This window comes from Vitis riparia, chromosome 18 (genome assembly GCF_004353265.1).
Source record: "Vitis riparia cultivar Riparia Gloire de Montpellier isolate 1030 chromosome 18, EGFV_Vit.rip_1.0, whole genome shotgun sequence".
Classification (NCBI taxonomy): Eukaryota; Viridiplantae; Streptophyta; class Magnoliopsida; order Vitales; family Vitaceae; genus Vitis; species Vitis riparia.
The window spans coordinates 9,897,537-9,922,080 of record NC_048448.1 but is presented as its reverse complement, the minus strand read 5'-3'; the positions used below and the strand labels follow the sequence as shown (position 1 = coordinate 9,922,080).

Below are 24,544 nucleotides of genomic sequence, written 5' to 3'. Positions count from 1 at the left end.
CTTACGGTTTAACAACAAACATCTCCTAAGATACAGTGATCATTTTCTTCTAATAGTAACACTACAAATCACAAGAAACGACAAATCAATCAATGTTTCGTGCTCCCAATAAAAACTTAATTGTTTGAATATTGTACACTTATAGTTCACACCTAAACTGGAATAGAATGAGAGTGAGTTGGAATGTAACACTACACTTGAGAGTTGAGGGAAGGATGAATATTGAAAGCAATTGAAATTCTATAGAAGGTGACGACCCTAATGAATCACCCGGAATTTATACTCTATAAAAGCTCAAGTAATTTAAAGTGCTGTAATTCTATTTCTTCATTCAAATTTCCTCTTAACATTCTTCCTAGAGAATTTCCCACCCTTCTAATTTTGTGAAACCAAATCAACTGGTTCATTACCAAAATTACATTCCCCTTTTGAAAGAAGAATACACTGGGCCAATCCAGCTTGTAGATGGCAAGTCTTTCAACAACACACCCAGCACCCTTGTTTTCTTTTTTTTCAAATTAAAAATTTTCTCTTGTTGGGATGGAAGAACTTCTTTTTCCTTGGTTTTTTATGGATTAAGATCAAATTCGCTCACATTATCACTAGAAACAAACAGCTGCGATAACTTGTAATTTTTAAGGGAGTAATATGAAATTTAGAAGGTAATTCCAGAGAAGAAATTTGGAGCTTGTTTTTGGATGATGTGGGTATGGATTTGAAGAGGAAAAGAAGAGCAATGTGCTTCACGTTCTCCGCTCTAGAGTGGGCCATTATTGGAACAAAGCCCAAAGAACTTTACCAAAATGGTCCACCACACAAAATCCTAAAGGCAAAGGGAAAAGCCCGAGGGGGCCCAAATCCTGATTACCTGCCAGGCAAGTTCAAAACAAAGGTCGGTTTTGGTTCTTTTCCTTTTTCCAACATAAAACTACGTCGTTTAGGTTAGCTTACAACGTATCTTTCGGTTTCCTCGCGCTCTGTTGTGACGGAAGAATGGACCTCCGGCAGTGCATCGGCAACCAAAACGACGTTGCTTTAGGCATCGCAAAGCACGTAGCCTTGACGGAAAGCAAGGACTCGAACCTAGTTTTATCGCCGCTGTCGATTCATGTGGTTCTGAGCTTGGTAGCAGCTGGCTCCAAGGGCGCAACGCTAGACCAGTTGCTCTCCTTTCTCAAATCCAAAGCCTCCGGCGATCTCAACGCCTTCGCTTCTGAGCTGGTTTCCCTAGTCTTTGCCGATGGTAGTCCTAGCGGTGGCCCTTGTTTGTCCTTCGCCAACGCTGTCTGGATCGATAAAACACTTCCTCTTAAACCCTCTTTCAAACAGATCGTCGACACCGCTTATAAGGCTGCTGTTCATCAAGCTGATTTCCGGATCAAGGTCTGGCTCTCTCTTAACCCTCCATTTGGTCGCTCAGAAAATGAAAGAAAATAAAGAGTATCTGATTTCTTAGATTCATTGATAAAAATTGGGGGAAAAAAATCATCATATTCAATGATCCTGTTGAATTCTCTCATTTAACTGATTAGAAAAATTAAAATGACAAGGAAAGAAATTTATGCACATCAATGTAATTATAATTCTTGTTGCTGTACCCAAAACTCTGTTGTTACATGATACTGGTAATTGAATTAATACATTTTCATTGGACATCTAATACAAATTGAATTGACCATTGTTTGCATATATTTTAAAGACATAAATTGTTAGCATTGGAGTAGGAGGGAGACATTGTTGTAACAATGAGAAGTGATAAAATTCTGAATCTGAACAGAATTTTCTAGGGAAACCAGAGAAAGTTTGGCAGAGAATTTTGGAATTTTATCAATTGAATTCTAATGTGAAATCTATACAATCTAGTATAAGTATAAAGGAAAGTCCCTAACAAACTTGTAACCGACACTAACAAGCTTAACTAATATAAATAGTACACTTGGCTAAACTAACTATGACTAAAACAAAAAACTTCAACTAGCTAATCTTTTGTCTTAATATTTCCCCTCAAACTCACGATGGAAAATATCTACTACTCTAAGTTTGAATCTCTTTGAATTAAATTAAGCACTTGGAATTGCCTTAATGAAAACATCAACTAGTTGATCTATTGAAGGAACATGTGTGACTTCAATCTCCTTCTCCATTACTTTCTCTCTAACAATATGCTTAGTCTTGGCATGTAACTTATCAAAAAAAAGAAAAAAAAATGCTTAGTCCTGGCATATAACATTGAATTTGTAGCTAACAATACACAAATTATCACTCCAAATTAATGGTATTCTCTGTAGCTTCACTTGTAACTTGGACAATAAAGGTTATATCCAAGTCATTTTAGCCACCACATTGGTTAAGCTTTTGTACTATCTAGAAACACTATGCTGTTTCTATGAGTGCCAAGAAACCAAATTGGAGCCAGGAAAAACACAATATTCTAATGTAAAATGTCTATCATTAGAATCCGATGCTCATTCTGCATCATAGAAACCTACCAAGGCTAGTGAAACCGATCTTCTGAGATGGAAGCTATATTCCATTGTTCCCTTCAAATACTTGAGAATCCTCTCTACGGCTTTCCAACTTTTTTCACTGGGATTTTGCACAAGCTAACACACATTATTTACATTGTAAGCTATCTCAAGTCTTGTTCCAGTTAAATATTGCAAATCTCCCATTGTGCTCCTGTAGAGTTGGACATTATCAACTGGGATTCCTTCGCTTACTCTGAGCTTCAAACCACTTGTCATTGGGGTACTAATTCCTTTTGCATGAACCATCTTAGACTTGCTTAACAAATCCCCAATATACTTAGTTTGTGATAGATGAAAACCTTCACTTGTATGTTTTGCTTGAATGCCCAAGAAATAGTCAGTCTTAACTGGATCCTTCCAAGCAAATTCAGCATTTAATCTTCCAATCAGTTGAGAAATAAGTCTTGAATCACTTCCTGTTACAAGGATATCATCTACATAAATGAGAATGTAGATGATATGATCTGCAGTAGTCTTAAGAAAAAAGTGATTGAACTAGTCAAATTTTAATGAGGCAAATCCAAGCATTAGAAGTACCTTATGTAGCTTATCAAACCAAGCCTTGGGTGCCTATTTCATACCATACAAGGCTTTGTGAAGCTTGCAAACCAAATGAGGATTATTTTCATCTAAAAATCCCTGAGGTTGCTCCATAAAGACCTCCTCTTGAAGATCTCCATTTAAAAATGCATTATTGATGTCCAATTGGCGTATACACCAATGTCTTGTCGAAGCTATAGTCAAAACAATCTTGATTGTGGTTGGTGTCACAACAAGACTCAATGTTTCATTGAAATCAAACCCAACCTGTTGGTGAAACCCTTTAGCCACTAATCAAGCCTTGTATTTAAGTAGATTGTCATATGGTTTTTCTTTGACTTTGAAAACCCATTTACATCCTATTGCTTTCCTCCCAGGTGGTAATGAAACCAATGACCTTGTTCCATTCTTCTGAAGAGCCCTATATTCTTCTAAGATTGCCTTTTTGTACTCTGGTTGGTGCAAAGCAACAAGCACACTAGAAGGCTCTGTTAACTCTGCTAGATAAATCTTAGGCTTGTATCTACCATTCTTGGCTCTTGTTATCATTCCATGAGTGTTGCCTAAGCCCCTTGCTTCTATAGCAGCAAAAACTAATCCTACAATATTATTGCTCAAACTAGGTTGCACGGAAACATAAGTCTCAAGTGTATGAGTAGGATCAACATTAGCAATAGCATCAGAAGTATCCATGTCACATAAATGCTTATCTTCGTGTTGTGTAGATGGTACTAGTGTAGAAATAGATGTTCGAAAAGGATTATCTTGAGAATTAGATGATGCAAAACCTAAAAGGAGCTGAGAAATATGAGGTAATACAGGTGGTGTGGCTAAGGGCCTTAAACCTATCTGAGGGACTGAAAGGACAACTGGTGACTTTTTTATTTTTGAAAAAGGAAAAGAGAATTCATAAAATATGACATCTCTTGAAATAAACATCCTACCATTAGGGTCTAAACACTTACCACCCTTGTGATTTAAATTGTAGCCCATAAATATGCATTGAGCACTCCTAAATTGCAACTTATGTTTATTATAGGGTCTAAGGTTAGGGTTACAAGCACATCCAAAGACTCTATGAGTGTTATAGGCAGGTTTAATCTTGAATAAGGTTTCTAAAGGGGATTTAATATCAAGAATAGGAGTTGGAAGTCTATTTATATGTACAAAGTCGCTTTAAAAGCCTCATCCCAATATTTCAAAGGAAGAAAAGCATTTGCTGAGAGAGAGAGCCCATTTTCCACTATATGCCTATGTTTTCTATCAACAACCTCATTTTGTTCTTGTGTATAAGGGCAAGAAACTTTATGTACTATCCCATTAGTAGACAAATAATCTTGAAAGACTTTGAAACTCTTCTCCACAATCTGTTTGTATGGCTTCGAGTTTGGTATTGAATTGTAGCTCTACTTAAGTTTTGAAATTGATTAAAGTTTGAATAGCATCTGATTTATTTCTAAGCAAGTAAATCTAGGTAATGTAGAGTAATAATCAATAAAATGGATGTAATATTTGTATCCATTACTGGCCTGAATGTGTGCTAGACCCCATAGATCAAAATGTATAAGTTGAAGAGGAGCAGTATAGACTGTATCAGACAAACTGAATGAGAGTTTATGAATCTTACCTATACAACAAGATGTACAGAAAGAAGGTTCCATTTTATTAAAATTGGGTATATTACAATGAGAGAGTACACATTTGACAACTTTTTCAAATGGATGACCTAACCTTTTATGCCACAAATCAAACAAAGAACTCTTAGAATTGGTTGAACAACTAGTATGTGCTGAATTATCTATATTACAAGAGGCTGACAGCACTTGGGCTGAACCATTGGAAGCTGAAGAGATAGGATGAGATAGCAATTATGTTGGATTGAATATCATGTGTGAAGAGTAAGTTTTTTAGTTAACAAATGAACATGTAAAAGATGTTTTAGAGTGAGAAGTTCAGAATTATAAGGAGACAGAACTGAAGATTGGCTGACGAGTTTTAGTGGACCAACCTGTGCCATTACCAATGTGAACTCTATCTTGGCCAGTGATCTCTTGTCTCTGCATCAGATTGTTAGCATCTGGAGTTATATTATTGGATGCACTAGAATTATGGTACCAACTTACATCATTGTAAAGTTCTGGGGTGGCAATCATTGTAGACATTGGAGAGGCTTGGCGATAGAATGCATTGGCATTCTGAAAATTGAAATTGGGCCCTTGAAAACTCTAATCAAAACAGTAGTAACAATTCAGAACCACATGCCCAAACTTCCCACACAACTGGCATTGTGATTTCCCATATGAATTCCCACCTCTTCCACCTTTGCCTCATCCATTAAAACCATTGTCAAAGCTTCGACCTCCATTAAAACCATTGTCAAAGCTTCAACCTCCATTAAAACTGCCTCTTTTGAAATCACCACTTTTGCCACCAGAATTCCAACTGGAATTCTGATTAAAATATCCACCTCAATTCCCATTGAACCCCTGGCCAGAATTCTGTCCTCCCTCCTGACTTCCAAGTTATTAACTTACCACTTCTTTGAATTTCCTTGTCCCTGAAATTTAGAAGCTATGTTGGCACTTGGTGCAAAGTCCAAGGCCTTATTGTTCTTCACAATCCTTGCTTCTTGAGCCATTAACAAGGACTCGATCTCTTCTTTAGTGTAACCACCAATTCTAGAGCTTATTGATACAACAAAGGAATCAGACTCTATAGTTAACCCATCGCAAATAGCATCAACATAATCTTTAGAGGAAAGAAAATGACCACCTAATGCCAAGGCATCCTTTTAATCTTGGACAAATACTCATTAACAGGCAAGGATCCCTTCTTTATATTTTGAATTTAAGTTTTGAATTGACTAATCTTAGCCTTAGTTTGGACAGTAAAATACTGCTCAAGCTTGCCCCAAACCTGGAAAGAAGTTTCACAACCTACCATCAGAGGAAGGATTGGCTCTGAAATTGATGATAAAAGCCACGACATTAGCAATTGATCTTGTTGTTCCATTCAAGAAATTCTTGATTAAACCTCCCAAACCTTGCATCTTCTTGCGAGAAAAACCTCTTTGGAATCTCACCACCACCAAAATCAAATCTCTGCAAGCCATATCCTTTAATTGCTGAAAAAACCTGTTGTTTCCAGATCAGAAAATTGTTATTATCTAGTTTTACCATCAAAAAATAGGTAAAACTTGGTAAAACTAAGAGATACAAATCTTTACAAAGAAGAAGAGAACTTTTCACAAGTGGAACTTGATTCCTTGTCCTTGGTGCTTGATTATTCTCCATTGAAGAAGAAACGTGCTCTGGTACCATGATAAAATTCTGAATCTAAACAGAATTTTCTAGGTAAACCTAGGAAAAGTTTGGGGGAGAATTCTGAAATTTTATTAATTGAATTTTAATGTAAAATCTATACAATCTAGTGTAAGTATAAAGGAAAATCTTTAACAAACTTGTAACCAACACCAACAAGCTTAACTAATATAAACTGTACACTTGGCTAAGTTAACTATGACTAAAACAGAAAACTTCAACCAACTAATCTTTTTTCTTAACAAGAAGCAAATTTATTCTCTCTTAATTCCTTTGTATATACTTCGTGTTTTCTATTTTTAAAATAAAAAAATAGTAGCAACTTTTATATAAGATACACGAATTATTAGGGGTTTATATATAAAAAAAAGTAACAGTTTTAAAACTTTGAAAAAATTAAGGTATCAAAAAAATTTATTACCTTACATTTAAAATTTTTTAAGTAATTTTTAAAGATATAAGATAAATCTATACCTTTTTACTTCGTTCTACTTTTATACAGAAGTTTCTGAGATCCAAATGGATACTTAATTGTTGATTTTCTATTTTTTTCAAAGTGTATGTAATAATGTCAATAATAATGAACATATTCATTTAAATATTTTTGTTGGGACAATATCTTCATTTTACCTCCTATGTGAAACGTCCTTCAATTTTTCAACAGATGCCCAAATGCCCTGCATATTTAGGGTCAGGCTTTTTGCTAATGATAACATAATGGATATGCTATATTGATAATTTTGCTGTTAAGGCTGCTGAGGTAACCAGTGAAGCGAATTCATGGGCTGAAAAGGAGACCAATGGCCTTATCAAAGAAGTTCTTCCTCCTGGCTCAGTTGACTCTTCAACCAGGCTCATCTTTGCAAATGCTCTCTATTTTAAAGGGGCTTGGAATGAGAAGTTTGATGCATCAGCAACAAAAGATTATGACTTCCATCTTCTCAATGGGAGCTCAGTTCAAGTGCCCTTCATGACCAGCAAGAAGAAGCAACTTATTAGCACCTTTGATGATTTCAAAGTCTTAGGGCTTTCTTATAAACAAGGTGGTGATAAGCGTAGTTTCTCCATGTATTTCTTTCTTCCAGATGCAAAGGATGGCCTGCAGGCTTTGATAGATAAAGTTGGTTCTGATTCTGCATTCTTAGATCGCCATCTTCCATCTATGCCAGTTCCAGTGGGTGACTTTAGGATCCCAAGGTTCAAGATTTCTTTTGGGTTTGAAGCTTCCAAAGTCTTAAAGGGACTAGGTCTGGTGCTGCCTTTTACTGAAGGTGGCTTGACTGAGATGGTGGACTCCCCCATGGGGCAGGACCTATATGTCTCAAGCATTTTCCATAAATCCTTCATTGAAGTTAATGAGGAAGGCACAGAAGCTGCAGCTGCTTCTGTAGGTGTTGTGAAACTGAGGGGCATGCTTAGTACTGATAATATAGATTTCATAGCTGATCACCCATTCCTGTTTGTGATCCGAGAAGACATGACAGGAGTTGTGCTGTTCATTGGGCATGTACTCAATCCTCTCGCAGGTTGATTAAATGTTCTATCCTGAAGAACATGTGTAACTAAGTAGATCAAACTTGACAAAAATGAAACTGTGATGATTCTAATTATCTGGTTGAAGTGGAGGAGCACTAGCTCTATTTAATGTTCAATTGCAGGTATTCATGTTTGTTATCAATTTTGGTTGCTCTATTTAATGTTCAGTTGCAGGTATTGATGCTTATTATCAGTTTTGGTTGCGTTTTCTTTTTCTTATTTTTCTCTAATTTTTTAATTTCAAGTTTGGTGGTGGAACGTAAATTGTGTGGTTTTGATAGTTCCATATGTTGCATTGAAAATGTTTGTACCCCAGCAGGCCGCCTTCATTGATGTTAGAGCTTTATATATCGTAAGAATTTCTTATTTAGCGTGCAAGTTGGGGAACAATAGATTTGAGCTAACTTGGGAGATAAATGATACATCCAACTGGAACGTGTTAGATTTACTCAAGATTGAGGTCCAACGACTGGACTCCCTCCCTCAGAAACACATTTCCCCTGCAAAGTCAAATTTGTTATCAAGAATTAAAAAGGCTACTTTTTGAACTTTAAAGCTAATTCTGCTATACCCGTAAACTCCTGATAGAAATGTTTGAATGGGCTACTCTCAGAGTTCAAGGAAAAGTTAAATGTGGATTTGGATGTTATACCATGTGGCCTTTCCTCTCAGTCTTTTTACTTTTCTCTTTCTTTTTTTCTTCATGTCTGTACTGCACAAAACATGTCCACAAGGGCAGAGCGGAAAGTCTCCGAGCGAATGATTCAGATCTGATAATGTCATGGTTTCCAGGTTCATTAATTAGGCAAACGTTTCTGATCTAGATCTCAGCTGATGTCTCCAATATCATGGATTCATAAGCTGTTTCTTTTGAAGTTCATCTGTATAAAATATAAATTCGTTGCAGGCTCAAAGTATTTATTATTGTTATTGGAATAAAAATATTATGAGTCAATGACTTAGATTAATTACTATATATATATATAAGAACATTTTTCGATCTGTTGGACATCTTTGTGTGAAATTTGGTGCAGATAATTCACTTTTTTGTTAACTTAAAATTCATTTTTTTCCTAGGAATTAGGCTTAGAAAGCCGTGGAGTTGGTGAGGGGGAAGTTGAAAACCAATACGATGAAAAAGCTCTGATTATTACGTTACTCCTATTCCCTGGCAAGTAATTAGGGATTTTCCCTTTCGAGGAAAATGTTCTGCCTGGGTGAAGTGAACAATGGCTTTGGCTTTTCAATAGTTCAAAACTGACTTGTCTATCACGCAAAACAACAGGCCTCGTGCTTTACTTGACTTGCAGGAGTCGGTAAGATGCAAATTACGTCTTATCATAATGAGTGTGGCTTCAATTTGGGGAACTTTGATGAAAGCAGAGGGTTAAACCGGTTGTCCACATTCAACATCTTTGATCCTATCTTAATTCTTAACTCGCCCGATCCAAGAGTTTAAGATCATGAATGTTGGTTGGATTGAGGATGTTTCTTCTATTCCCATGGAACTTGTATAAACAGTCGAAGATAGATATGGGTGGGGTAAGTTTTGCCAATTGCAGAGATGGGCAGCCATGCCCATGATGAATGGCAGTTTACGAGACTGTCATACCAGTTATTTCATTCATTTTGCAATAAATCCAATAGCTTAAAAGATATCATATGCCTCACTGGCTTAGTTGTCTTCCTGTTTCCAAAAGTCTTGAAAGGGGTCTTTGATGTCAAATTGTAATCATCTATCAACGTACATGCCGCAGGATGATATGGGTTTTATTGATTTTGATTTGAACTACATTTATCAAAAGAATAATGAGCGGAGCACCTGGTCATGACTTGTCATAAAAGTAAATGCAACCAGAACAGAGACCAACGCACGTGACGCTTGAGTTCGGCACAGCGTGATTGGGCTGCAGTATGCCAGGTGTGATGGGCTGCACATGGATAGGCTCGATTTTTTATGTCTTTTAAATCATCCCACTACCTACCTTCTGCCTTCTTAACTTCTCCGTTCCCACTGCTGCCATCGCTTTTCCTCCAAATTTACATTTACACCATTTCTCCATCCACCCAGGAGCCAGGAGCCAGGAGCCATGATCCATGGTCCATCTCATTAAATGATGCCTTTCCTTTTCCTTCTAAAGCTGTTAGGTCACAGATCGTATCTCTCATTCTCTGTTTCTCCACTACCGGTATCAAAACGACTCTACCAAGTGGTCTCCGTCAACGTCCAAGTCTTCGAGCACGTGATCCCCTTCCATGCAAACTTCTCAAATGTTGATATACAGTTTTTTTTTTTAGCGGACACGCTATCAGGGCTCCTGACATCATTTCCAGACCGATATCTCATTGCACGAAAGATGATTGCGTCATGGTATATGCATCAACCCAGTTCACCAAATGGTATATAAAGCATAATTATCCTTTCACTTTGAAAGCAAAAATTATATTAAGCACTCGCCAAATGTTATCTCCTACACCCTACAGCTGGTCCCGAGAATCAATCATTTCTCAAACAAAGACTATAAAGTTAGGGGTAGTTGGCCCTCATCCTCTTTTAAGCCTGCCTGCACCTTTACGACCATGTATTCATTGATTTCATTCAGTTAACTATTGGTTGTGACTTGTGGGCCCTTATATGTACTTTAAAAAAAAGTTGAAGACAATACTGACTGAACAAGCTTGAGGAGTATTCCTTTGCTTATCCCAATGGGAGAGTTTCTTAGACGAAAAAGTTGGGTATCTCCTGAAGTACAGATTTTTTTGACCCCTTCGTTATAATAATTTTCAACTTGAATTTTCCGTTTTGGGTTGTTCTATGGTATCACTCTTCGTTTTGGGGCCACTACCCACATTTCAACCCAATAAAAAGATAACATGTGTAAAGTACATATCATTCAAAAATTTATAAAAACTTATCAAACAGGTAAAAATGACTTAACAGGTAAAAATGACTTGTCTGTGAGAAATAATATGTATTTTATATATATCTAAATATTACAACTTTTTTATAATTTATTATCAAATATCAAATATAATTGGTTATTTAATACATTACCTAACTCTATCTAAAAAAGAAAATCCTACCAATAACTCTTATACTATCATTATTTATATATAAAAAAAGGGATAGTAATTTAATATAAAAATTAAATAATTTCAACTATCAAATTACAAAATATGTAAGATGTATTTTGATGAATCAAATTTCAAGATCAAGTTTAAAACTTTTTAAGAGAGAATTTAAAATTTGTATTATATGAAGAAGATGAAGGATTTCAAGTGATTACAAGTGTCAAAGGTAATATTTGATATTTTTTTATCCAAATATAATTGTTGTAAGAAGAAATGTGATGTTAAATAACGATTTTAGAATTTTTTATGAATTTATTATAAAATTTTGTTATCAAATTATTAGTAATATTTTTATATAATTTTGAGTTGAGAAACCTTAAATTTCCCTCAATTTTGAAATTCCATTTCCAAAGTCTGATCAAAATCCTATTTTTTTCCCCCTCCCCACCATACTAGAAAGAGTTTTTCTTTTTCAGAAATCCAACCCACCAAATCTCTGCAAGAATCAAATAAAATAAAAATAAAAAAAGAACAAACACAACCAGCATCATGAATAGTAAACCAAATGGAAAAATAGATCTTGATGGACTCGTTCCAACAAAAAGTAAGTCAAAATAAGAAAGTTCATTGCCATCAAAGAGAACATTTAATAATACAGTAAACCAATGACAAAGATGAGAAGGAAAACGAGACTGAAATGTGAAGACTATGAAACCATGAATTGCAAGCAAAAATCAGTTGAAAGGTGACTCATTTCCTGGTCTGGGAACTTCCCCACAAACCCAACTTGTTAAAACCTCCACACTACCAGCAAAACCAGGCCAAACTCCCATCTCTGCAAGCATCCCATATTTTTCTCCACAATGTGTTTACTCCCCTCATTTTCCCACACCAAAGGTTTCCCAACAAAACCCAACCCGCAAAACCCCTAAAACAGCAAGAAAATGTAGCTACAAAGAACACAGATCCAGATCAACTCACCCAAAACCCACACTCAAGAAAAAAAAAAAAGAGAAAACACCCATCAACAAAAAAGAACAAGCGAACGAACAAAAAATTCACCAAAACCCCTCAACATTATCCAAGAACAACACACAAAACCATAGGGAAGAGGCCATACTAATTTCAGAGAAGAACAACACTCTTATTACAAGTTTACCGGCAACCTGTAACTTTTTTCTTTTTTTTCTTTTTTTCTTTTTTAAATACATAATTCAGTTGGATGGTCCGGATTGAACCACCTTCATCCAATGGCCAAAAAATGTTTTTTCGGTAGGTACCGAAGTGGTACCATAGAATTTTCCGTTTTTCATATAAACAACAGACCGAAAGCCTCAACCCAGCTCTGATATGACAGGGGAATCTCAAGAAAAAAACAAATGATGATTAAGACCTCTGTGAGGTGGTCTCCAACTTTTCTTCCTTTTTTCATTATTTTCCTTTCAACTCGGTGGACGATGGACCTTATCTGCTTTGCGAGAAAGTGTGTCCCCAACAACACCTCATAGGCTGAGAAAGAAAACGGATTATTATTATGCTTTGCAAGTTTTCATCATGGTTGCTTGAGGAAAAGGCCAGCGATTCTTGACCCCAAAGTCATCACATTATTAATTACAAGTTACAACTGAAGATAATGGGGGGATTTGGGAATGGCATGATGGTTATTTAGAGAAGGTTTAGTGTTAATTAGGAGTGGAAAAGGCTGCTAAGAAGTGAAACTGCCTCGAAGTGAGAGCAGCACCCACGCGTACTGCCCATACATTCGTTATGTGGGCGGCATACGGACAAAGTTTAACGTGATCACAACCCTGAGCACCCTCTCTCTTATATGTGTTTCGATTCTCAGGTCTCTCTGGAATCTCTCTCCTTTGGATCATCTGATTCAGTTTATTTTATTTTTGGCCTTTATCGGCAAGGAAGCCAGGCGGAAACGACACTTCTTTCTTTACTATTTATTTCCGTTTTCTGCTTTCCATCCTCCTTTCTGGTGTCGGTGATTCGTAGAAGAAGGAAGGATTAGGATACCGCCACTGAGACGAGTAGACAGGAAGCCATGGTAGAAACAGCAAGTCATCAGGGTCCGCCTCCCCAGGTGGCTAGGCCACCCCCTCCGCCACTTGGAGGAACCAGGGGTCCTGTTTTTCCTCCTAATGAACAGCTGCATCAGCTTCACTTCTGCATCCACTCCAACCCTCCTTGGCGTCAGTCTTGATTCTCACTCTTATTTCTGTTGGGATGATTATTTCTTTCTTGTGGGTTTTGTTGCTTTGCTTTATGATTATCTGCTTTTTCTTTTGTTTTATTTTATTTCCCTGCAAAAAGTTTACTGAAAGTGAAATTTTTTCTACGAAAAGGTCCTCTCCTTTTTGTGATGCTCTCTGGTTCTTCTCTGTTTCATGTATGTCTCTGTGCATATGATGGGGTTGAAAAATGAATTTTTTTTTTTTAATCTCATATCACGTTGTATTCTTTTTGGGGTTTCTGTATCCCAGTTTTGAAATCACTTCTTGCACCCTTATCCTGATTCTCCCTTTTTAACTTATTGAGTTCAGTTACTTATATATTTAAATGTTTCCTGTTATTAGTTCTTATAGATTCCATTACTCGATCATCCAGATGGAGAGTTGTATTACTGAAATTATTTCTGGAATTTTCAATGTAGTGTTGGTCATTGTTGGATTGAGTTGGTGACTTATGAGTTACATCTGATTCCGTTTTGAAAATTTTTTAGGTTCTTATTTCCAGGTTATATTCTCATCTCTGCTTCAGCTGATTTTTCTCTGTGAACTAAATTTTACAGCACAAGCAATTATATTGGCTTTTCAACACTATATTGTGATGCTTGGAAGTACAGTTTTGATTGCTAGTACCCTTGTGCCACTCATGGGTGGGAACAACGTAAGTGGTTTTTGACCTGTCAAGCTGAAATGGCTACTTCATCCCTTTATTGTTGATCTAAACTTTCTAAAACTTGTTCTTCCTTTGACAGGGTGACAAAGGTCGCGTGATCCAGACGTTGCTTTTTATGGCAGGAGTGAATACACTGCTTCAAACATTACTAGGGGCGAGGCTTCCTACTGTGATGGGTGCATCATTCGCATTCTTCATACCAGTCATGTCCATTGTTAATGATTTCGCTGATAAGACCTTCAAATCTGAGCATGAGGTATGTAAACTCCATCTAAAAAATGGTAATTGAAAAGGGGAAGAAATGAAAGTTTGGTAAGCAATGTGTTTGGATGTGTGAGTAAGCATGGTTTGTTCTACTTTCAGTAGTTAGGCATAATTGAGTTGTGGACATTAACAAGGGAGCTCAAGTAGTTTCGCAAAAAAGCTCTTTGCATTTATGATCAGTTGGAATTGGAAGAAAAAGCATATCAACCACAATTGTTCTGAAAAAAAATATACATTGTGAGTAATTCTGAAGTATACATGTACTTCATGAATTATTATGAACAGTATTGGATACGCCTCCTCTTTGTAATACATCCATGGGGATGAGTTTACTCTGATTGTTTACTTAAAATAAAATTGAGGATGATGTTAGAATTTTAGCCTGTAGTTTCACTGACCTTCCACGATGGAGAATTTTTTGAGATGCAGTTCTCATGATGGTTTTGATGTGATTGCATGCAGAGGTTTGTCTACACTATGAGAGCTATTCAAGGGTCATTAATGGTTTCTTCCATCATCAACATCTTCCTTGGATATAGTAGGGTGTGGGGGAACTTGACTAGGTATCCCATCTCAAACATCAATTTATTCTATTCATATTCTTGGGACATGCAATTCCTTGGATTTTTACAAGTTTGGATTGAAGCTTGGGTCTGCAAATTTTTTTATTCCCATTCTGTTCTCTAATTGTTCCCTCATTGTTTTTATCCAGATTCTTCAGTCCAGTTATTCTTGTACCAGTTGTTTGTGTAGTGGGTCTTGGTCTGTTCATGAGGGGCTTCCCTCAGGTAATTAGTTTTGTTCTTAAAGCATTCCAATCTTTAGGTGACACAACAGATTTAATGCAAAAGGCCATTATGTGACACACTGTCTTTTGCAGCTTGCTAATTGTGTGGAGATTGGTTTGCCAATGCTAATTCTACTGGTTATTGGTCAGCAGGTATAAATATTAGTTATCCTCAATGTATTTTGCATAAATATTCTTCTGGATAAGTGGAACAAAGGGAACTATATGTATTTTGCTGCAGTATTTGAAGCGGATTCACCCAAGGGCCCAGCTCATCCTTGAGAGGTTTGGTTTGCTTTTATGCGTTGCTATTATCTGGGCTTTTGCTGGCATCCTGACTGTGGCTGGTGCTTACAAAAATGCCATGGAGCAGACAAAACGGAGTTGCCGCGTGGATCATTCTTACCTTATATCATCTTCTCCATGGTAAAATCCAGACAATTGAATTCTCGTCTTTATCTCTAGAGTTATGGCACCTTCCTCAATATATTAGTTTTTTATGACAATTATTAATTTATTTGGTATTGCTTCCAATCTAGGATCAGAATTCCATATCCATTTCAGTGGGGTCCTCCTGTATTTAGAGCAAGCCATGTCTTCGGGATGATGGGAGCTGCACTTGTTACATCAGCAGAGGTTTAGTCACTATCCCAGAGGTTTCAAATTTTATCACAGTTTGAAGTGTTGATATTTTGATTTCAATTTCAAGTTGTTTTGATGATTTTTGACCAATTTAAACACTTTTTAATACAAAAACTAAAATCTTGGTAAGAGCTGAAAGTTTTGACAGGTTAATTAATGAAGAACCTGAAAATCAAACCTGTTTTTATCCTTTATTTACCTTTTAAGAAAAGCAACTGTTATTTTGAATTTTTTTTACCTTGATAATTTTTTAAATCATTGGTGCAGTCAACTGGAACATTTTTTGCTGCTGCACGGCTTGCGGGTGCTACACCCCCTCCACCACATGTGCTCAGTCGAAGCATTGGTCTGCAGGTCATTGCAAACATGAAACTTCCCGCCAGACATCTTTTCTACTTATGTTACTCTTCATGGAACAAAAGACTGAAATTGTTTTATTATATAGACGATGAACATATGGTTTGTTTTGTTTGTGAGTGCAGGGAATTAGCTTGCTGCTTGATGGGTTATTTGGGGCTACTGTTGGTACCACTGCATCTGTGTAAGGAAGCAATGCAACCATGATCATTATGCACATCTTCTTTGTTTGTCCCTTTTCTAGCTTAACGTATTATAAATGGCTGTAAAATTACTTCTTAGCTACACAATTCTTAAAAGCCTACAGTACACAATATAGGATATAATGATATGGGTTTTTTTTTTTTTGTTTTTTTTTTCATGTAAGAGATATATATCATTTGCATATGTCTTACCTCAAGAGTATCTTATAATACATAAAGGATGGAAGATATAATAATTAAAAAAAAAAAAAGAATCTTGACAAAATTATTAGATTAATTGTTTAAAATGTAATTAAAGGTTAGAAATTGATGATAAAAGCGAAAAAAAAAAAATAGGGGTAAAATAGTACTTCGTTAAAAAACTTTGTCAAAGGCACACAAGAAATGTTGAAACTTGTAAATTTGTTTTTGTAATACATATTGGGATATACTTAAATGATTTGAATGTTAAACTTGAAAATGATAGTGAATGAAAAACTTTTGCTTCATATCTTACCTTTATTCTTTTTCGGTCTTTTTCTATGGGGTGAGAAGGGAGGGAACCATGACCAGCTTAGCAAGTTGGAAGTTTGAAGTTGACACAAATACATGTCAACAATACATATTATGACCGAGTGGAACTTGGAACTAAAAATTATAGTTAAAAAGTGAAAAAGTTTATTTTGTGGATTTTACGATGAACCTATGCATTAAAATGTCTTATTTTGTTAATTATGTCAAAAATCTTGTATACTAATGTATGCTTTTGTTTCAAGTTTTTAAATTTTTCTATTGATCATGGAGCTGGTTCTATATTACTTCATATTTCTTTTTCCAATATATATGTTTGCATGTGTATGCGTTTAGTTTTCGATTTATTTTTCATTATGTAAAAGAACTTATGATAAATGATACAACATGAGAGAAGGAAAATAGAAAACTGATAACCCTGGAATACTTGGATGCCTCTGAAATGGACAATTCTCGAGTTATCGCAGGCATCTTGCTTGCTTAGATTTCAGGGTTTCAAACTCCCTGTTACCAAATTTAGTTAGTCAGATTACTGCTCCCTTGTAAAATAATCTTCATAGAATAAATTATTTCTATACAATGCAGACTATTGACCATTGATTGATGGTATCAGAGTAATAGAGCTTCTTTTAACAGTCTCAAATATGTTGCAGTGAAAATGTGGGCCTCCTTGGACTCACACACATAGGGAGCAGAAGGGTGGTGCAGATATCAACTGCTTTCATGTTCTTCTTCTCCATATTTGGTCTGTTTTTTGTTTTTTACTTCCCCCATTAATTCTATTAAATCATTGCCTGGGATTATCACTGAATGTTTGATTGAGTTATCCTGCATATTTCAGGGAAGTTTGGTGCCTTGTTTGCATCTATTCCTTTACCAATATTTGCTGCCATATACTGTGTTCTATTTGGCATTGTTGGTGAGTGAGTTTGGCTTTATTTTTGTTTTAGTCTTGTTAGTTAATATCCTTTTGATGGGTGTAGTGTTGCTTCTCTTTCTTTTCCTGCAGCTGCTACTGGGATCTCATTTCTTCAATTTGCAAACAGTAATTCCATGAGAAACCTCTACGTCTTGGGGTTGTCCCTGTTCCTTGGGGTATCAATATCTCAATATTTTGTCTCACACACAACCACAGATGGTCATGGACCAGTTAAAACAGATGGAGGATGGGTAAGTTACATACAAAAATTCCATTCTCTCAAGTCTTTTTTCTTTCTTCACTAGATGATTTAATTCCTTCATGATAGAATTGACAAATGCATTGCATTACAGAAAGACAGCAATTGGTTGCTGTTAAGATTTTGTTTCAGTTATTCCTTTTGTGTTTGCACTCACTTGAGTTAAGAATGATACTAGTTGTATCATGTGTTGGGAAAAAATGTAGTTAAAAAAAGGACAAACTTCCATGGGAATTTCCAAAACAATTACATTGAAGTCAAAGCGAGTATACTGGTGTGAGGTGTATCCCAAAAGCTGGTCGCATGCTATGAGGCATGACAAATTTCAGCAGATTTAAGCCCTTCAGGCAATCCACAAGTCGTTCTAGAGTATGCCTTTGGATAATAAATTAAAGTAGTATTTTCGTTGCTGAACATTTGAGATATTATTCAAATAGCTCATTTTTCTGGGGCTCGTCTTTTCAAAGTGTGCCGTAATAGCAAATTACGCACTCAAGGGATTTCAACCAATATCATACAACAGGGGGGTATTACAATAATGTTCTGTAGATTTATGGCACATTTATTGTAAGTGTCCATTTGAATTCAGAATTCAAACACAAGAGTTAGTCTTAGCAAATGTTTAGAGATAATGTTGGAATTTTCTTAAAGAACCTGGAGGATGAGTTCTATGGACCTTCACTCTTCTCAAATAGAGTCGATAACGATTTGGACAACTCTTCACATGATACATATATAACTATAATCCCTCTCTTGCTAGCAGAACTAATCATAATTTTGCAGACTCTTTTGCTGCATTCTCTTAAACATGAGACCAGTACAATAAAATTCCAGGTATCTTATAGATTATTTTTGATGCCTGCAGTTCAATGACATCCTAAATACAATCTTCTCATCACCTCCAACTGTTGCCATTATCGTTGGGACGCTACTTGATAACACACTTGATCCAAGACGCTTCCATGATGACAGAGGAATTCAATGGTTGGTTCCATTCCATCACTGGAAGGGCGATTCAAGGAATGAGGAGTTTTACAACCTCCCTCTCAGGATAAATGAGTACATGCCCACCAGATATCTTTGAATACATTTTAGCTGCCTGTATAGTAGCTAGACTTTTTGTTCAAGTTTCATGTTTTGTCATGCATGATGAAGGTTTGTTCTAAATTATAGACTAAAACTGTGTCCATGTTTGTGAGTCAACAGAAAAATTTTCCTTTCTGCTTTACAGAATCTGAGTGGCATGTTGACATGGGCTTGCTGAACAGCCTCTTTATTGGTCACCTTAACCCGATATTCACATCCTTGCGTGCATTTAGGGTAGGGCAATTTGTCGTAAGCACAACTACGGACAAGTGGAAGCCCACTTGTCCAGGATATGAAAACTAGTATACTGATTAATTTTTGGGAGAAAAAAGAAATGGTAAAATATAAATTAAATGAAAAATAAGCTACAGTTTGGTCAAAATGCTTTGTCACTTGTGAGAACTTTGGGTATTTACCTGTCTGTTTTTCAATTAGTCGGCCATCACAAAATATAAGGCTTTATAGTCTATAACTTTATATTGACTCGAAGCATGTGGTACCTTCCGGTCTTCAACGGATGGGATTTGCGGATGGGCTCCAGCACATGGTTTTGCAAGGCATTTCAATAATGGTGATATTGTCAATTAAGTACAACAGCAATGGCATAAAATTCAAACAAATATGCCCTCATAAGTCTCTAATTGTACCAAATTACATGTATATATATATATATATATATATATATATATGAGCAATTTTATTCGGATACGGTAGATTAAGATGGGACATCAAAATAAATGGGTGTTGAGCCGATTGTTCTAAGGGAAGAAATTGACTTGTCTATTTCAATCAGGAAAAATAAGTTATTTATCAAGGAGATTTTGAAATTGCGGAAGCTTAATTGCTAATATTGGATACTCTAAATACAAAGAAATTTGTTTTGGTCTAGCCCAAGGCGAGATGCATTGGACCTCCTCTGTAATTGTTTCCCAAATCAGGAAAACGTGGTATATTTGTGGTGGGGGTCCCTAATGTGAAAGCAACAAATCACGAATGTGAACGCTCCTCAACCTTCAACTTCAATCCCCACCCCCACAGTGGAAAATTACCGACTCAAACTCCTTTTGTGGTGGAAATCGAGAGTGACGGATTGAAACTTTTTTTAGTAACATGTCTAACGGGCCCACACGCTTCTCTCCAACCGCGTTGCTCTGCTACTGTACAAACCAGTACCAGTCATTCATGACACAAGTAGGTCGGTTACACACGGAAACATGAATCGTGGAACAGCCCCACTGCTCCACTCCTAACTTTTGGATTCATATAGGGCCACCTTTGAAACCATTACCTTAGACCCAATTTTTTCTTAGCGCTAGATATTCTTGTCAAATCATGTGTTTGTCCGTCTTATAGGATAAATTATCATCGGTCCATCCCTCTGATCTCTATACGCCATGCTGTTTTCACCTGTTAGGAATGCTCACTTACTCAAGTTTCAATCTTTAATTTAAATTTAACTCTTGGTTAGTGGTATTAGTATTACATGGAATGGGATAAGACATTGATAGGGTGAGGAATGGGGCAAGTCGAAAGGGGGCCATATTGGAGTTCAAAAGACAAGCACTCAGCTGAAGGAAAATGGAAGTGACAAGTGACAACAAGGTTCAAATTGAGATGCAGATGATGATTTTTGTGTGGCTTTAGAAGGCAACAATTAATGATCTCTGAATATTCATGAGCCCTCCATGTAAAGTAAAACTAGCAGTGCTTAATGTGCTTTCCTCCAAAGGATTACAAAGTAGGTAGGACTTCTGTAATGAAGCCCGCTTCCTAGGACCACTGTAACTTGTCAGGAATGCTGCTGTTTCTTTGTAGTCTCAAATTCACAGGTTTTTTTTAAAAAATAAAAAATAAAAATCAGAGTCCAGAATGCCATACAGTAGAATGGAGGAGTAATCACTAAACTCTCCCCCCTTTCCATTTAAATTTCCAAGAGGAAAATTATTTACATTGGATGAAAGAAAATATTTACTCTAGGACAACAATAATAGTAAATACAAGTCATAAACCTTGGTCACTCCACCAGCCAGTCCAGATCAAAGCATTCCCTTGCAAACTCCACATGAACACCTGGTACAGCCGTCTCCACATCTTTCCACAACCAAGAAATCTCTTCATCACAAATCACATGACGCAGCAATTGCAATGAGGCAGCAGATTTTGGTAGATTTCTTATCCGTGAGCACTTCCTCATGTCAATCTTTTCCAACCTTAACAATCCACCGATTCCTTCAGGAAGGCATTCCAGACCAACACACTGGGAAATGTCAAGATACTTCAAACACTTCAATTCACATAGGCCAGGAGGAAGCGTCTTCAGACTTGGGCAATCATAAATCCTAAGAATTTGTAGGGAATTCAGTTTTCCCAGGTCGGCTGGCAGTTCTTGGAGGCTGTGGCAGTTGGTGATACTCATGCATTCAAGCGAGTGCATCCTTGAAATGCTTGAAGGAAGCTCACATAAATCATCGCAATGATCCATTGTGAGCTCTGCGAGGCAAGGGAACATCTGGGGCAGGTCTACAACAGACTGATCAAGGCTGTTGGCAATTTTGCAGAGAACTAGAAATATTTTCTTCAAGCTTTTCATGGGGATAGTAGCTTTGGGAAACTCTGGGATAGAAATCTTCTCAAACCAGAGGCTCCTCAAGTTAGTTAATTTGGAAAATACTTCTACATTATTCAGAATCGCCGTTGAGGTACTGTAATTGATTAATATTAAAGCTCGAAGCTTTGGCATCCGATTAATGAAGGGAGGTAAGAAGTATTCACTTGAGGAGAAGTTGAGGATAAGAACCTCGGCCTTGGGCAAGTCCATCTGGAACCAGTCTGTTTCTCCCATTTCACCTATATTGTGAAGTTCAGACACAAGTGAGCATAGAGAATACAGAAATGGAGCCTAACTACAAAAAAATAGAAGATGTTCTCTTAACATTTATTTCATGTGGTTTTTATTTTGAAATATTAATATCTTTGTTACCCACAGAAATCCCAGCAGGGATGATGGTAATACCTGTATGAATTGAAACAATTTGGGCATTAAATGGCTGGTCCATATTCCTCTCCCATTCTTTTGGAAGTCTTGTTTCCCTCCTTGGCATAAGCAAACGCCTTCGATCATTTATGCTCTCACGCTTGCTCATGTAAAGGGCAAGATCTCTTAAAACATCATGCTGAGAAGCAGAGATCTCAAAATAGCTGCTATATATGTCCCCAGCTCTGTCAAAATCAGACCAAGATAAAAGCATTTGGCATGAAACTTCCATCAGAAGCAGGCAGTGCAAAACTAAGCATATGTAAACACAATTGACTGAAGAAGCACAACTTCTTGAGTCTTGCTTTAAAATAGACAAAGAATTTTGATTCACATACCTTGCATCATTCACCAAGGAAAGGAGATTCTTTTCTGCAAGCTCATAAAGAACTGCAAAAGCATCATCCTGAAAAAGATCATGGATCTCAACCCAGATGTTGATTAGAACATCAAGAGGAATCTTCTTATCCTCCGGAAAGGCTCCCAAGTCCAAGAAACATTCTCTAACCATTTTTGGCAGGTCAGCAATACCAACTGCCATTCGTTCAAGCAATTTCGTTTCGTGGGACTCACAAATGGGTTCTGCTTGTGATAGCCTGCTTGCTGCACTTGCCCAAAACATTTGGGGCCGGTCTCTAAGTGAAGCTCCAATCACTTTAAGAGCCAAAGGAAGCCCTTTACACTCGCGCACAACCTATTGAATGCAATTTTAGTAAGAACCAGTGTAAAATATAGCCGTGTATGAAATTCAAAGAAACACCATCCAACTGAGACAGAGGAAGACCTGTTTGACCAAATTCTCGTTAGCAGAAAGAGGTATGGACTTCTGCCCAAAAGCAACATGACAGAACAAGGAGATAGCTTCATCTTCTCTCAGCAATTCCAGCTCATAGGTGAGGTTGAGGACGGTTGGGAATTTGAACCGTGAAACAACAAGGGTTTTGCATCCAGGTATTCTGGAAATCAGCTGCTCGAGCACTGAGAGTGACCAGATATCATCCAGAACCACAAGTGTACGTACTCTAATCCTCCTCTCAAATTGTGACTTCCATCGTCGAATGGGACCATGGGAATTAGTCATGTCCTTCCCTTCACTATATTCCGAAATATGAGACCTCAACTGCTCCACGTTTGGGGACTGCGACACAGTCAGGAACAGAATCCTGTCATCAAAGTAGCCTGCAAAAGGTAATGAACAGAATCAAGTCAAACTCTGGTATTGAGAAAAGAGCTTTAGATATGGGGGCATATGAGTTGATTTTATAGTTTTAGCAGATAACTCAATTGGTTCCTGATTTTTCTGGCTATGTACCATCACAAAGAACAAGCTCATGAAACAATCAGATGTAAGTTAATATCAAAACCTTCCTGCGATATCAAACTTATTCATTTATAGAATTTATTTAGTCATAGTATCTTACCTTCAACCTACATGTTCTCAAGTTCCCATTGACAATAACTTAACAAAAACTATAGATATTGTCGCTAGCCCTAAAATTGATAAAATCAAGTAAAAATAGGAGAAAATTCTTCTTCATTTTGTCTTCCATATACGAAAATCAACGGGCATTCACTCTATTAAGATTCAGAAGAATTCAATTTTTCCGTTTTCTCAGCTATTAGATGATGAATAAATCAATTGATTTTTTTTTTCCTGCAACCCAGTAAAGAAAAGACAAAAACAAAATGAAGAAAGAAACATACTTCGGACTTCTCCATCTCTGCAAATCTCCTTGGCAACAGTAGTTTTGCCACTGCCACCAATCCCATGAATCCCAACAACCCGCAGATCGTCTCTATCAATAAGCATTTCCTTCACCTTCTTCTTCCCTAAAGCCATCCCAACCCCCATACTTGTCAAACCTTCGCAACTCTCCTCCTCCTCCCCCCCTCGCTTCACTGCCTCCGCCAACCACCCTCCGCCACCAACCCCGATCTTCATGCCTCCAAGCTGCTCCTCGAGCCGCCGAGCCGAAAATTCCAGCCGGTCGAACCTCTCTGCTGACTCGAACCGCATGTGGTGGACGTCGGCCAGAATATGGGCCTGCAGGGGGCCATTCAAGAACCTGAGGATGTTCTTCTCTAGCTTCTCCATCTTTCTCGCCAACTGCACCTTCCTGTACACGTTCCATCTGCCGCAGGCCTGGACTTTTTTGGCGAGCTCTTGGCCCTCGCGGAGAGTATGCACGAAGCGATCGATCTGAAACTGTCGCAACTCCGACAATTCCACGCCCGAGTACTGTATTTCTTGGATTATGGGGAGGACTTGTTGTATATACGTTACCATTTGTTCTGCGCTGGATTTACACATAAACGATTCTCTTGATATAGATATTAGCATTTTCAGGAGCTCCGCGGCGATTTCACCGGCGAATAAATCGGTTACTGCCATTCCGTCGCCGGTAGGCCGGCGCAGCTTCACTCTGCAACTGCTGGAAGAAATTAATTTAGCTTTCTCTTATACAAGAGAGCTGCTTCTCAAGTGAATTACCAAAATGGTCCCTCTATTCTGTGGGAGTTTTTCTTAAATAACAAGCAACAACCAGCTTAGTATCAAACGGATCGTTGAGTTTAAGT

General features: G+C 37.2%; 3 protein-coding genes across 3 annotated transcripts; 2 read left to right on the top strand and 1 right to left on the bottom strand.

The window, feature by feature from the left end:
* Positions 1-928: 928 nt before the first annotated feature.
* Positions 929-8,066, top strand: LOC117906737 (serpin-ZX). The gene is made up of 2 exons (XM_034819904.1): positions 929-1,383; positions 7,140-8,066. The coding sequence occupies exons 1-2, from the start codon at positions 994-996 to the stop codon at positions 7,917-7,919; spliced, it is 1,170 nt and encodes a 389-aa protein (XP_034675795.1). The 5' UTR covers positions 929-993; the 3' UTR covers positions 7,920-8,066.
* Positions 8,067-12,493: 4,427 nt separating this feature from the next.
* Positions 12,494-19,130, top strand: LOC117906842 (nucleobase-ascorbate transporter 3). The gene is made up of 14 exons (XM_034820078.1): positions 12,494-13,197; positions 13,797-13,894; positions 13,986-14,162; positions 14,633-14,733; positions 14,883-14,958; positions 15,051-15,110; positions 15,199-15,383; positions 15,497-15,593; positions 15,867-15,953; positions 16,082-16,140; positions 17,323-17,414; positions 17,511-17,588; positions 17,679-17,839; positions 18,713-19,130. Exons 1-14 carry the CDS (start codon positions 13,050-13,052, stop codon positions 18,929-18,931), a joined length of 1,638 nt encoding a protein of 545 aa, XP_034675969.1. The 5' UTR covers positions 12,494-13,049; the 3' UTR covers positions 18,932-19,130.
* Positions 19,131-20,803: 1,673 nt separating this feature from the next.
* LOC117906792 (probable disease resistance protein At4g33300) lies at positions 20,804-24,477 on the bottom strand. The gene is made up of 5 exons (XM_034819992.1): positions 23,672-24,477; positions 22,752-23,146; positions 22,306-22,661; positions 21,947-22,152; positions 20,804-21,780 (listed from the first exon to the last, which is right to left on the bottom strand). The coding sequence occupies exons 1-5, from the start codon at positions 24,357-24,359 to the stop codon at positions 20,948-20,950; spliced, it is 2,478 nt and encodes an 825-aa protein (XP_034675883.1). The 5' UTR covers positions 24,360-24,477; the 3' UTR covers positions 20,804-20,947.
* Between the last annotated feature and the right edge of the window lie 67 nt (positions 24,478-24,544).